Source organism: Cryptomeria japonica, chromosome 7 (assembly GCF_030272615.1).
Source record: "Cryptomeria japonica chromosome 7, Sugi_1.0, whole genome shotgun sequence".
In the NCBI taxonomy this organism is placed as follows: domain Eukaryota; kingdom Viridiplantae; phylum Streptophyta; class Pinopsida; order Cupressales; family Cupressaceae; genus Cryptomeria; species Cryptomeria japonica.
Genome location: NC_081411.1, coordinates 114521226 through 114536239, shown reverse-complemented (window position 1 = coordinate 114536239; position 15014 = coordinate 114521226). Strand labels below are relative to the sequence as shown.

The following is a 15014-nucleotide window of genomic DNA, read 5'->3' as shown; positions in this document are numbered from 1 at the left end:
AACTTTATTTATACGTATTATGATAAAGTTATACCATTTGTTTATACGTATTACTAAGTCGGTGATTTGTCAAGGAGAAGATGCGAATTAATTTAAGAGCAATTAGATTTTGAAGTGGTGCGATTTCTTAAGGAAATGTTCTATCTTTAAAACAAATAATCGTTTAATGAAGAGTCATATCATTTGTAAAAAGTTATACCTTTCTACGTTAAATGGAAGATATAAGAGAGAAAAATCTTTGAAGTGTGGAGTGTTGTGGAGAATAATAATTCTAAATTTATTTTCAGACTGTGAGAGAATGAGAGTGCTGAGTTGGAAAAATAAATTTATGATGCTGAGAATTGAATGAGGAGCATTTGGGGTATATAATTATGAAATTAATCAGACAGAAGGAAGTGCATATGAGTTATTTAGTGTATGAATGGAATAAAAGAGATATCAGATCTGCACTTTCAGATCTATACAAAAAAATAAAAATAAAAAAAATAAAATAATGTTGAGTTGAAGTAATAGATGCGGCTGAGATTGCATTTAAGAAAGGAAGAACTCAATAATTGCTACTATGAGACTGAGTTGGTAGCTGGGGACACTTCTTCAAAAGAGGGAGTCAGACAATCCATTAGAGGCAACCTTAGACGAAGAGGTCAGGAGGTTGATGTTAGAATTTGAGCTTCAAAGGGAGTAGCTAGAGGATCTGCCTTATTTGATTTCCAAGGATCTTGATCATATTGATTTAGAGGGAGTAGACCATGTCGAGATGGTTTCTCTAGTAATTAGGAAATTGTAGCAGTTAGAGGAATCTATGATTCATGAGATAGAGTTCCATGTGATAACCTTGGATGGATGGATACTTGGTGGGCTTGGGATTCACCAAGGGGTATGCAAACCTTCGAGACAAGCTTCCAGAGATATGGAAAAATGAAGCTCTAATTGAGAGGGAGGCTCAACATTAGTGATCTTTTGTGATTTGATAATACATTTCTCTTTGAGAGAGACTTGAGGTGAAAGTCCTTATCTCCACCCTCTGATATGGTTTATGGTGGATGTCATGTGTATGACTCCATGACTTCATTGGTTCAGTGCTTGTTGAGCCCCTGTGAACATTATTGAGAGGTGACGATCTCACAATGATGAACACTTGTACTTTAGATCATTATTGTAAGGTGACGATCTTGCAATATTGATTGACCATACCATCATGATGGACATCATGAGACGTGATATTTGTGGATAAGCCATGATGGTTGATATTGCATAAAGAGATATTCATGGTGGATATTATGTGACATAATATCTGTGGACATGCCATGAAGTAATATCCTTAAATGCCATAATGGTGGATATTACATTATGTGGTTATGGTGGATATTATGTGATGTGATATCTGTGGATATGCGATAATCTCTGATATCACGGTGGGGTGATATCTTTCTCTCACACTATAAATGGAGCTATTGTGTTTACTATAAGGTGTTATTACTTATTGAAGATGTCAAGTAGGATTCCTCCCTAGCTAAGAGGGAGTGTTGATTTTATTGTAGCTGTGGTCGGAATCCACAGGCCTACATAAATAACACAAAGCTTGTGATTATAATAATAATTATATTGATAATATAATTATTATATTATTAGTTGTGAGATAATATAATTATATTATGTTATAATATAATTATATTATTAATTGTGATAATATATTTATAGTTATAATTATTAATAATATAATAATATAATAATATATTAATATTATATTAATGTATAATCATTAATATTTAATTATTTAATATTATAATAAAGTATGGTGTCCCTTGGTGAAACGGCACCTCTTGCATATATATTATGAGATGTGTGATCTCATTGAGTGTAGGAGATAATAATAATAAAAAAAATAAAATACAGGCAATACCTGGGACTTTAACACCATGTTAATTATTCAAATATGTAGTCTGGGCTTTGAAACCCGAACTGCAACTTTTGATGTTCTTACCAAGTTTTTGTATGTTTGCACACACAATGTAAAGGGGAAGTTTTTCTCCCCAATTACACGTGGACCAAATTGGAGATTTTCTTTGACTCTCAATTTATTTGTAGTATTCCTTTGCAACTTCAACTCCATCATGATCGAGCCATCCCCAAGCAAGAAAGGGATGAAGTACAAGTATGACAAGTTTCTACAGATGTACCTAGAAAGCTCAGTCGCCTTGAATGTGTCGGATATCAAGGACACAGAGGTGGGCCATGTGAACATGGTAGATTTCTAGAAAGGGTCAAAGTAGAATTATCTTCTCCAGAAATGAAAAGGGTCATCAGAAGTGTCATCGACAAGGTTGCAATTTTTCCTATATTGGCATATGATCTTGAGTTTGTACTTGCAGCAGTGGCTCATTTTGATGTAGCTAACCGATGTGTTCGAGATTTAGATGGAAGTGTAGCCATTCAACTCATTGAGGAGTTCTTTGACGAGATTTTCATGTGCCCTAATATTGAAACTTATGCAGACTTAAAAACGGACAAGGCTATAGAACATTATTAGAAAAACACAGAGGAGTGTAAGAGGGTAATCAACACAGTGGTTGAAAGAGCCTAGAGCAACTTACACCAGATGGCCCAAGTCATTGCATAGAAGTGACTTCAAGCAAGAGATCAATGATTTTATCACTCTTCTAAGCAGGGCTATGTAAAACAGATCAGAAATATTGAGAGGGGGCAGTGTGAATCAGTATTTCAAAAATTGTGAACAGATTTGGCAAGAGTAAATGAGTAGAACAACCAATCACAGAGATGACACAAAGTTTATCTTGTGGAAAACTGTTTTGGGTAAAAAACCATGACATACAATAGCTATCATTATCAGATATGGTCACCAACCCAGTTACAAAAGTGAGCTACACTCACACAAAAGGTACTGACCTTAGACAACTGAGGCACCAACCTCAAGTAGAGCATTGACAAGACAGAGGCACCAACCTCTAATGAAGAAATGAACTTAAAACAAAAACAAAGTTCGCGACTCCTCTAAAAATTCAGACTAACTTCACATCACTGTATTTTTGGTTATGTCTTTGAAAAACTCTCAACTCAACAGATTCATGCAGAAACCACTCTGCTGCAAAAGATAATCTAACTTGGCTCATTCACTACTTGCTGTGACGTATTCACACATCGCTCCATGGCAAATGGGGACCCCTACTTTTTGCTTGCTATGGTTAGTTTAGTTTGCTTGGTTGTCTGGTCTTGGCTATTAGTCTTTGCTGTGAAAGTTGCCATGGAGATCATTAGGATAGCAGGCTCTGCTTAAGTTGAAGCAGGTCAGTAGGTTGTCTAGGTCAGGGTCTTTGTGAAAGCCTTCCCTAGGTCAAGTTTTGCTCTTGTTGATAGGTTATGTCTTATTTGAGTTTGAGGAAGTCAATGAAGGTTTGTGAGTGAATATCATCAAGGATTTTCCCTTTGAGGGTTTAAGATTGGTCCAATTGATGAATGATGAAGTTCTAGGCATTGATTGATGTGAAGCTGACCTATTTATCCTTGAGAAACGCCTAATGATCAGGTCTAGACTTGGAGATTTGGAGAAAGGTCAAGAATTTGAGCTTTTTTGCAAATTTTGCTCCTAACCTTTCCAAAGGGTCCAGAGTGAAATCTTCCTTAACTCCCTTCTGACTCCTATTCTAGACAAAACTTTCACTTTAAGGCATGGATTGTGGGGAAATAAACTTGTTCACCTTTGGAGACGCCTTGGACAAGCCTAGACTTGGAGATTTGATGAAATGGTCAAGATTTGAGCCTAAAAGACAAATTTCGCTCTTGACCCTTCCAAAGGGTCCAGAGTGAAATCCTTGGAAAGACCTAATTTGTCATCAAAAGCATTGAATTGACATCACCTTGAAGGCAAATGGACTTGATTAAGGTGAAGGAAGGATCTAAAACCAAGTCTAAGAGCAAAGTTGAGGAAAAAATGAAGAAATTGAACCTAAAAGACAAATTTCGCTCTTGACCCTTCCAAAGGGTCTAGAGCGAAATTCCTAGATAGGTCCTATCCTTCCAGGGGTACCTAGGCGAAATGGTTAAAATGCATTTTTCATCCAACTTTTGAGCCAAGAACTCCTTTAAGGTGGTTTGTTAGCATGTCTGGAGGTAAGAGCAATGTGAGTAAGGGTAAAGTTTGAATGTTTGAGTGATATTTAAGGCTAGAACACCAATTTCCTTCCTGACCCTTCCAAAGGGTCTAGAGCGAATTTCCTTGGATCTCCTTTCCTGGTCCTAATTTGCACAAGAAACCTTGCCCTTATGGCGGTATGAAGAGATCATTGATGTTTGCAACAATGAGAAGTGATGAAAAGTGAGGAATTTGGACATGATTGCAAAATTCACTCTTGACCCTTCCAAAGGGTCCAAAGCGAAAATTTTTCAAGCTCCCGACCCTTCCAAAGGGTCCAGAGCGAAATCCTCCTAATAGCTTATTTCTTCATTAAGGACATCAAATAGTGGACTTGAATGGCAAGGAGAGGATTCAAGAAGATAAGTCTAAAGCATGATGAGTGAAAAAGGATGAAAATTGAGCCAAAAAGAGCAAATTCGCCCCTGACCCTTCCAAAGGGTCCAGAGCGAATTTCTTCATAAAGCTTTCTACCTTGCTCAAACCTATGAACTAATCCTTTTCCCATGCAATTCTGAAAGCAAAGCACCTTGTTTTGATAGGGAAAGGTTGGAAATGAAGTCAATGAAGTCAATTTGAGCCTAAAACATCAATTTCGCTCCTGACCCTTCCAAAGGGTCCAAAGCGAAATTTTTAGAGGACTTTTTTTCTCACCACTTGGATAGCAAGTTGGCTTGAATATGACAAGATACAAGGGAAATGGACAAGTCCTAGGCAACTTGAATGAGAACTAAGCCTAAAAATGCAATTTTCGCTCCCAACCCTTCCAAAGGGTGCAGAGTGAAATCCTCAACTAGACTCTCTATTTTGCCTAATGCACTAAAAAGAACTTGTTTTGAGCTAAATAGATGGAAAATTGATTTGCTTATGGTAGGAGGAGATTTGATAAGTCAAGTTTGAGGTGAGTTGAGAGGAAAAGAAGTGTAGAATGAGCCTAAGGAAGAATTTTGCTCCTGACCCTTCCAAAGGGTCTAGAGCGAAATTCCTTAAAGACACTATTTTCCTCCTTGTCCAAACCAAGAACCTTATCCCTATGGCGTGGTTGAGGGAAGATTGATTCATATTTGCCTTACAAGGTGGATTGGAGCAAAGGAAATGGTGGAATTAAGACTAAATTGCAAATTTCGCTCCTGACCCTTCCAAAGGGTCCATAGCGAAATTTCCTAAAAACTCTATCTGCTCATTGTTGAGATCAAGATCTTGATTTCTAAGGCATGGTTGGGAAAGAATTGATATGTACTTGCCTTTGAAAGGTGATTTAAGGCAATGAAGTGATGGAATTGAAGCTAAATCACAAATTTCGCTCTTGACCCTTCCAAAGGGTCCAGAGCGAAATTCCTTATAGGTCCTGTCCTTGGCCAAGGTCCAAAGCAAAATTTCTTAAAACACTATTTTTTGAAACCAAGATTTTGTCCCTATGGCGCACGATTGATGTATTCTTGCCTTGAGAAGAGATTTGAGGTAAAGAAATGATGAAAATTGAGCTAAAATGCAAATTTTGCTCCTGACCCTATCAAAGGGTCTAGAGCGAAATTCCTAGGAGATCTAAAGTCTTGACTAAGTCCTTGAGCAAAACCCATTCCTAAACAATTTTGGAGGCGAATGATTTGATCTTGGTAAGGTAAGGTTGAAAATGACGTCTAAGTGAGCAACTTTGTCCAATTTCGCTCTTGACCCTTCCAAAGGGTCCAGAGCGAATTTCACCATAGGGCCTGTCCCTGGAGAGGATCCTGAGCGAATTTCATTCTATTGCCTTCTTGTTGATGATTTAAGGTGAGAAATATCATGTTAGAACAAATATATCATGTATACTTAATCATCCTTTGTTTGTTTTGCAGATTAATAAAATCAAGATGGAGGAGGATCAGGTCAGGACAAGGAAGACCTACTCAAGTTTCATCATCATTGAGGACACTTCAAATGCATGAAGGAGGACTCAAGGTGCTTTTAAAGCATTGGAAGACTTCAAGTGTTCGAGGAAAGCGTTGGAAGACTTCAAGTGTTCAAAGGGTCGCAAGCAATAGAGAAAACTATCCTCAAAGAGATCACAAGATATCAGAAGAAAGATCCTGTAAGCATTTCAAGGCGAAGTGGGCTACTAAGGAGTGATCTGACCATAAGGAGGCTTCATCAAACATATGGGAGTCAAGGAGGTACATCATTCATCAAGTACATTAAGGACAGAGGACGGTCAATCGAGGTCAGTGCAAAGAAACGTTGAAGAAGCAAATAGTTTCAGAAGAGTTAATCAAAGTTAGCTTCTCAACATCACCAAATTGAGTATCAAAAGAGATATGAGCAAGTACTAGACAAGGTGGCATCCTGGTCACTGTTCCTCCAATCCGATAACTCCACCTCAGCATGTTCAGATTCAATGTACCTGACTCACTAGTGATGACACAAATTTCGAGGCACCTACCCCTGTCATCTATTAGTCCTCACTCATGAAATGTAATTTTCTCATTGGCTAAAGGAGTTTGTTGTGACAAACCCTAATTAGGGTTTCTATCTTGTAATCCTAGCCATTCATTCTAAATCAATCAGAGCCATCAAATTGTAAAGAGCTCTCTATATAAAGCTCTGGCTCCTCATTTGTAAGGGTTAATAGTTAATAGTTAGCTAATAAGAGTTGTGAATAGTCAGTAAAATAGAATAGCAAATAGAATAGCAATAGAGTAGATTAGGAGGAGAAGGCAAGAAATTGTTGCCTAAATTGTAAATGAACTCCATTTTCATTGACGTTAAGGTGAAATGAGTTCTTTCTTGCAATGTGCATGGTTTCTTGTTGAATCTTCATTTTAGATGGTAAATAATTAGATTGAATGGAGAAAAATTGTTGAATGCACTCGAGTGGAATCCGCCTAGTCCAAACCAGTAGCCTCTTATTGATTGTAAGGGCGCCCTGTGTAATGTCCCCACTTTAGTAGTTGACCAAGTGTATGTGCGTTAGCCTATCTCTACATGGTCCCAAGGGCTAACGAAGGGTTTAAGGGGATCTTGGAGTGTTTTGGCCTAGTCATTTCCAGTTTGGGCCAAAACGGAGTTGATTTACTTAGTTTCAGGCATACTTACTATTTTTAGTAAGTTAGCAAGACACAACAGAGGCTAGTTTTGGTGATTGGATTCGATACTCCTCGGCGAGAGATTTCCGACGAGCTATCACTCGCGCTATTCGGAGTCCGATTGCTAATATATTTTAATGCCTGAAGTGTTATTAAAGTAACATTTAATTTAATTGTAAAATATTAAAGTGTTACTTTAATATTTATTTTATGGGGATGTGTGCTAATCAAAGGGGCACCCAAGGGAGACATAAGTGAATATTTTAATATGTTTTATATTGCACATCTTTTATCCCACATTGCTCAAGTGAGTTGGGTCGTCCCTTGGAGAAAGAATAAAAGGAAGCTTTTGTGGCTTCATTCAGCATGTTGAATATGAGAAGAATTGGTATGTGTGAGTTGCAGATCCGTTCTTGGCATTAGAGGACGTCTATCCTCTCTTGTGACATTCTAGACGTCATTCCCCTGGGGTTTGGCCTTTGGAATCCATTGCTATCAGCTTCATTATTAGGCAGATTGGGTGCATTTCCAGCTACAGGCAGATTTAATGTTTGTTCATATCTTCTTCCCTACTTGTCTGATGCTTATGCCATTTTGAGGAGATGATTTTATGAAGATATTGGACCTATTGAAGACAAATTAATATTGTCGCAACACTATTCACGCGGGTACTATTCATATCACTATAGCAGCAAGATTGAAAATGATTGCTGGAGCATTATGTCAATAATGCTGGAATAATTAGTGAGTTGATAATCTGCCATGTATTTGATTTTATTGATTCTGAAAATAACATCTTATCAGCAGTAGTTCAATCTTCAGTTTCCTTCTTGTTCATGTTATGTGATTTCAAATCTATGCAAAGACATAAAAACAAACAAGCATTTCATTTCCGAAGCCATAAGGGGTTTAAACATTAAACGGTGAAATAAGGAGTTGGCTGCAAACTGTTTGACCAAATTCCTATTAGCGGTTGGTTTAGTTTTTGGGCATTCTAGGGTGTCCATTATAGAAAGGGTTATAAAAGAGAGTGAAGATTCCTCTTTCAGCATGCTTGGATGAGTTAAATTTAATGCTGTTGGATTTCTTGGAAATCTGATAATTGGGCCTGGAGGATGAAATCCCTCTATGCTAACATTCTCTTCGTTGTTGAAAGACACAATCAGGAGGATTTGGGTTTGAGGTTTAAAATAAATCAGAAGTTTGTGGTAGTCACAAAAGCTAATATTTAGTGCCAGGAAGGATTCGATTGGAGGATTTGAGGATAGATTAATGGCTGTTCGCAGTGAATGATCTGCTAGTGTTAATTTATATATTTGGGAGTTCATTGCAAGCCGTACATGTTAGATACAGCCCAAGAGTATGCTGCAGCATTAGTGGAAGGACTATAGGGGGCCATACAAGTTTGGGACACTCACCAAGGTGCTGTTTCTGCCTGCAACACTTCAGCAGTCAGCTATACTTGCCTGCAAACACCTAGAAGGAACCGTACATGGCTGGAAGTGTGTTGTACAAAGCTGGAATGTGAAGATGCAAGGGTTTGTAATGCTGTTAATGTACTCAGAAATTATTATCAGACCTGGAGCAGTGATTTTGTATGCAAAAATATTGTAATGTTTTCATTGCTTGTGGGAAACTAAGTTGTAGTTTGTTGTTAATGTTTTCTAGAACTGTGGAGTTAGAATTAATGATGTATTTTGCTCAATCTTATTGACGTTAATATAGCAATCTGCAATATCAGTATTTTGTGTTATGTTCATGTATGTCATTTCTTTCTAAATCCCATTCGATCTACTACAAACTGAGAACAAATCAGAAAACCAGTAAACAACTTGCAAGCAAACTGTTTGACAAAATTACAGTGAGTGGAAAGGCACAAAAATTTGGTCTAGAACAGGGGATAATTTTACACCTATCACAAAAAATAGTAGCATCATAAATGGAAAGGTCCTATTGCATAATTAAAAAATGATTCAAAACATCGATAGGAGTAGTCTCTCTTTAGGGGTGGGCATCATTGGGTTCCCACCCTAGACTTTCCAGGTCAAAAGAAGCTCTCCAAAATCCAAAGGAAGATGACAATCCAAGCATGTGAAAATGAGCCTCAAAATGTCCTTTTATAACAACCCTCGAAAACCTCTCTAGGAAATAAAGCGACTTTATTAATCTCATTTAATATTTCATTTAAGTCACTTTATAAAGCTTATTAATTAATTAAATAATTTTACTTATAGAACATACTTTGTTGGATAATATTAAATAATTAAAATAATTAATTCCCTTTTATTTGACTTTAGCCTACGGGAATTAAATAGGCAAATAGGTCGCTTTGACTACTCCTTGGAAGTGGACATTACATTTTTCTAGAGATCTCCTCGTGGTAATTAAGACATCTTCACAAATGATTTCCAAACAACCAATCTTTTACTCATGACTATGTTCATCTTTGTGTGGTGATTTTGTAAATGCAAAGTCTATCACTAAAGTCTTCTGATCCAAAGTAATAAATTTACCATCATGAGAAAATCTCTTCTCTAGCTCCATGAATTTGCACTCTTGATGCACTTTACAAGTGCTACCAACAGTGACCACCATGGTATTAGGAATATTGAAGTCACTTTGCAGTTTTCCATCCTTTTTGAATTATTCTTCATGAGTCCAAGGATATTTTGGATCCAAATTAGAGTTCTTTTGGATCTCACCAAATCCTTAAATTGTTTGCTTGATCTCCATAGTTCTAGTGTCAACTTTTAGATCCTTGGACATGGTTGAAAAAGATGACTGACTTTAAGCTTTGTAGAGTGAGAAGTGAGCTAAACTTAGCTCTTCATTGAGCTCATCAACCTTGTTCTCCTCTTTGTATGCATCAAAGGTCTTCTTTGCAAACTTGATGGCATGATCTCGAGTTGAAAGAAAATACAAGTTATCAGATTTCATTATCTCCAATGCATCTTTGACAGTTTTCAGATTTGCAAGAGTAGCTCCACCCTTAATGCCTTTTGGTCTCTCCTCAACTTGAGCCTTCCAAAAAAGATCTTCAATAAAGTTGTGTGTGCTATCAATTCTTGTTGAAGCTTGCACCATTTCTCTTTTGAGATCAATAATTGTTTCTTCATTTCTTGTAATTCCTTAGGTCTTTGTTTCTGGTTTGTCTTCAATTTTAGAAGTAGCACGATTCTCAAAATCATCTGTCTCTCTAAAATTTGCCTTGTAATCTTCTTGAATAAGTGGTTGGACAATACTATCGTCAAGAATCTCAATTGCTTGTTCTTCACTAATTGATATTCCGAAAACTTCATCATTGTCAAAATCAGCATACTCTTCTACTAAAGCTTCTGAAAGGGCGATATGCCAATCTTCTTGTGCAGTAACATTCTCTTGATCATCAGAGGAGTTCATGCCTTTATCTCCCTTTAACTTAGCAACTTCAAGGCAACTCAAGTACATCTATTCCTCTTGTTCTGTCATCTTTTTTTTTCTGCCTCCTCTTTTGTAACTTATATCAGATATATCAAATCTGAATAAAAAGTAGAATATGCAGACTGTTATGCCATTTTGCATGTCAGCAGGGTAAGGTAGTATTTATGTTTTTTCCTTTCTTTATCATTATTTTTTCTTTTCATGAGTTTGCGATCATTGATGAATTTTTGCATCAAGCCTATAGATTTTATTTTGTCAGAGATTCAGGAGTATAGAATCAGAAAATTTATAGAAAATGAGAAAGTTAGACAATCTCTTTGGTGACTGAATCTCAGGAGTCTAATGGTAGAATTACACGTGGAAGAGTAGTATGTCCATTGTCTGCCATATTGAAGTGCAAATATTTTATTGATGACAAAGCAAGATCATTTTACAACATTTAAGGCATAAATTTTGAAGAAGTTGGTGGTGAGCGAAAGGGTAAAAACTATAAGTGGAGATGATTCTATGTATGTAGTAACTCCAATTTTTTGTATAATTTTTGTTGGAAAATGAGGAAAACATTGGTCATTGTTATCTCTATACAGTACTGATTTGATTGTTTAGTTTTAGTTCTTTATTCAACAGTAGGGGCCTCTGAGTTACTTATGATATATATTTTAAGAAATAAAACAAAATCATATGTTTTATTGTACTTTCTTTACTTATATTTTTGTTTGTTGGTCTTCTTAATTAAATTTGCATCATTTAGCCATAATCCATTATGACAGTGAATATGTTTTTTGTCTAGTAATAATAATTCTAATTTAGTTACAACATTGTGTTCAGGCTATTGTTATAGTAACTTACTGATTTGTGATGATGGATTTCTGACCTGAAATTTCTATGCCAATGTTGTCTTTTGCAGTAGCAACAATGCATTTTAATACGTAAAATTTCAATTCGGATGGGAAAGGATATCTTTATGCAGTTAGACTTCTTTCTAAACTTGTTGCAAACAACTCAACAAGTTTCTTGGAGCTTAACTGCAAGACCTATCTTTTGTTCTATGCTGAGACCAACATGGGCAATGGAATTCGAACATCTATATATTTTTTGGGCCTCATTTATTGTTTTATTGGATTGTCTGCCGTAACTGGTTGTTTTTTTCGTTCAATGGCGAAAGTTGTGCAACAGACCCGGAAGATTGTTATTTTGGATCCTGACACTGGGGCTGAAGTGGTCACAAGAGAAAGGATATGGAATTATACATTGGCGGATATCTCTTTGCTAGCATTTGGCACAAGCTTTCCACAAATATCACTTTCTATCATTGATGCCTTTCAAAACCTTGGTCAACTTTATGCTGGAGGTATTCCCCTCCCAACTTTGTTATGAAACTTATTTTTTCTTCCTTTTACAGAAATGAGATGTTTTCATTTGCTGTTTTGATGTCATTTTTTGCTGAGTTTCGAGTCACTTTCATTTTAAGTCTTTGTTTTTTTTAAGTTGTGTCACCATGCTTGATGCTAATTTGGTGTTTCTCTCAAAATAAAGGGGATTCTTCCATTATCTCAAGATTAGGAATATATGATCTCTCACAAGATTCGTTATTAGTAATTACATGGCTCTTTTGATGATCTTGCACAACCTTTGAGTTTTAAACATATAAGGGATTTGAATAGCCTGTTTGTCGCTTCTTCTAGTCTAAATGTTATCTTTTCCTTGGCACATTAGCTAGTGTATAAATTGGCTTCATGCTTAGTGAAGTTCGGTAGCCATTAGAGCATTCAACTTCAACAAAGAAGTAAGGGGGTAGTAATGCTGTTTAGTCAGCCTCTTGGTCACGCACATGTAAGTGATGTATTGAACTCTTTGATTCATCCACTTTCTATATTTGATACATCCATTTGTTTCTAGACAAAATGTAATGAAATTCAGCTCAGTAGCTATCTCCTTAGTCTTATTTCCAAGAAGTAATATAGAATTTGTTGTCCTTGCATTAAATTATTTCTTGGAGCTGATTTTGTCATCTTGGCCATAAGAAGGATAGCGATCTATTTGCTTGCAACTTTGGGTTATATTTTGACAAATTTGTCTTGTAATTATTTGGAGAATCAACAACATTGAATTTACCAAGGTTGCATGGGTACTTGTATTGGAGACTCGGATGCATATCCCACACCGGAAACTTGGTTGGAAACTTCTCCATAGAGAGGAGACTTCCCGTTAACGTATCCGCCCGTCTCCCACCGTCTCCACGCCAAAAAAAAAAAAAAAGGAAACCTTAAAATGTTAAAAAAAAAAACACAGGCAACAAAATAATCAAAATGTAGTACAAACGGAAGAAAAACAATGCTCAAAACAAATGCAGGTCACAAGGATTTCTTAAAACGTTGCAACAGCCATTACTAAATTATTATATTATATTTAATGTTCAATGTCATTATATTTTCAGAATTTCTATAAATTATTAAATTATATTTAAAAGAAATTGGCATCTCCAAGTACCCACGTCTCCTATTTTGAAAAAATAACCGTACCAATACCAGCACCAGTCTCCAAAGTCTCCAAGTACCCCTGTACCCGTGCAACCTTGGAATTTACTTGTGTGATCCTGTGTTTTTGTTAACATGACAATAGCCTTTCATGGTTTAACATCTATATGTTACTTGGTAGTGAGGTTGTTCTGTAAGTTTATATTGAGTTTCTTTATGTTTGATGTTTGCATCTCATGCTTGTTTGGAGGAAATCCCCTCTCATATTGCTCTCTTCCTTCTCATTTTCATTTCATATTTAGGTGTTTACAAGCAGATATGTTAGGCTTTATATTAGACGTTTTCCTCTATCAATAGGAAAAACTCATTCATATGGATTTTAGGATTTAGATTGTGTGCCTAACACAACAATATTATTGTCTAAATAAATTATTTATAAAAGAGATTCTTTGAATATAAGTTATGTTTTTGAAATAAAGCTAGGGTACAAGGTACCTGTTGACGTGTATTTTGTACACAATCATACATAGAATAAAATACCCAAGGGCATCTTATCCTCTCTTGAATAAAGTCTCTGATTGCTGAAGATGTCGCAAAAAAGGATAAATCAGGGTGACTCCAATGTTCTTTTATGTAGGGTCTCTACGTGTGGATAAGCACTAGTGGTCTTTGTGATTGCTGTTTCATCAAGGGGCCTTACGTTATCCGAGTTTGCAGGAACAAGATTTCTCTAAACTAATAAGTTTTCAAAAAGGTCAAAAGGGAAGAGCTTGCAAGGGACAAATTCTACTCTAATCCTATGAATGACTTAATGTAGGCTAGATTTGGCAAGACTCTACCAACTTCAATATTGCCATAACATAACAACTCAACTGAAATTGATGCGATCTTCTAAGGTAACAAATGATCTTTCGATTCATCAAGGATCATGGACACCACCATGAAGGCACCTATCCAAAGCTCTGACGATCGAAGGTTGAAGTAATTCAAGTCTCTCCAGTTGACCACGCAAGGCGTTCTTACAATCAGTAAGAGGCTAGTGGTTTGGAACGTGAACCTCACCAAAGATCAAGCCCAACACTTAGTCTTTCAAAATTAAACACTACTTTGACTGAGAATGATTCAAGAAAATAAACAACCATGAAGATAGCCACAAGAATTGCAATAAAACACCATAACTTCAATATTTTATTGATCTCAAAGCCATCATGAACAACAATTGTTTGAAATTCCTTCTTCAATGCCCAATCTTGCTACAAAATAACTTGCTTCTAAACTCTAATTGCAAATCTTCTAATCTCTCTCTAATTTCTAATATCTGATCTCTTCCAAAATGAAAATGAATGAGGGTATAAATAGCATCCTCATTTACAATGAACGGCCAAGATCAAAAGAAGATCAAGGGCTAAGATTCTGACACCTAAACCCTAATTAGGGTTTCATTACAAAAGTTCCCTTTTTATTACAAAATATTAAATGCATAGCCAAATATTAAATTTGGCACGAAAATCTAGGAAACATAGACCAATGACAATTAAGGTGCCATGTCATCTATAACAACCTCTCTTCTAGAACCTTATTTCCTTTCCAATGCTCCTTTTTGGCATATGCAATGAATCTGGACACGATTCCCTCGATCTCAGCAATAGGAATCTCTGGAAGATTCCTCATCCGTTCCTCCAAGTGAATAATTTGATCAAAGGCCTTGAGAAGAGCTGCGTCCCACTCAGGTTCGAGTTCCTTGGTTTTCTCAATCAGGAGCATAGTGGCAAACATTTGATCTCTTTGCTCATCTGTAATAACATTCTCATCTTTGCAAAAGATGACCCTGACCTTATCTTCCAACTCCTGAAGATCCACATTTGTCTCAACCTCGATCCTTCTGCCAAGAATCTTGCTCAGGCG

General features: G+C 36.4%; 1 protein-coding gene across 6 annotated transcripts in view; it reads left to right on the top strand.

The window, feature by feature from the left end:
* Positions 1 to 15014, top strand: part of LOC131855790 (magnesium/proton exchanger-like) — a 209879-nt gene that overhangs the window by 18871 nt on the left and 175994 nt on the right. For all 6 annotated transcript variants that reach the window (XM_059209369.1, XM_059209368.1, XM_059209367.1 and 3 more), the window contains exon 2: positions 11540 to 11983. In XM_059209369.1, the coding sequence (XP_059065352.1) occupies positions 11695 to 11983 (289 nt within the window). In that variant the 5' untranslated portion in view covers positions 11540 to 11694. The remainder of the gene's footprint in view (positions 1 to 11539; positions 11984 to 15014) is intronic.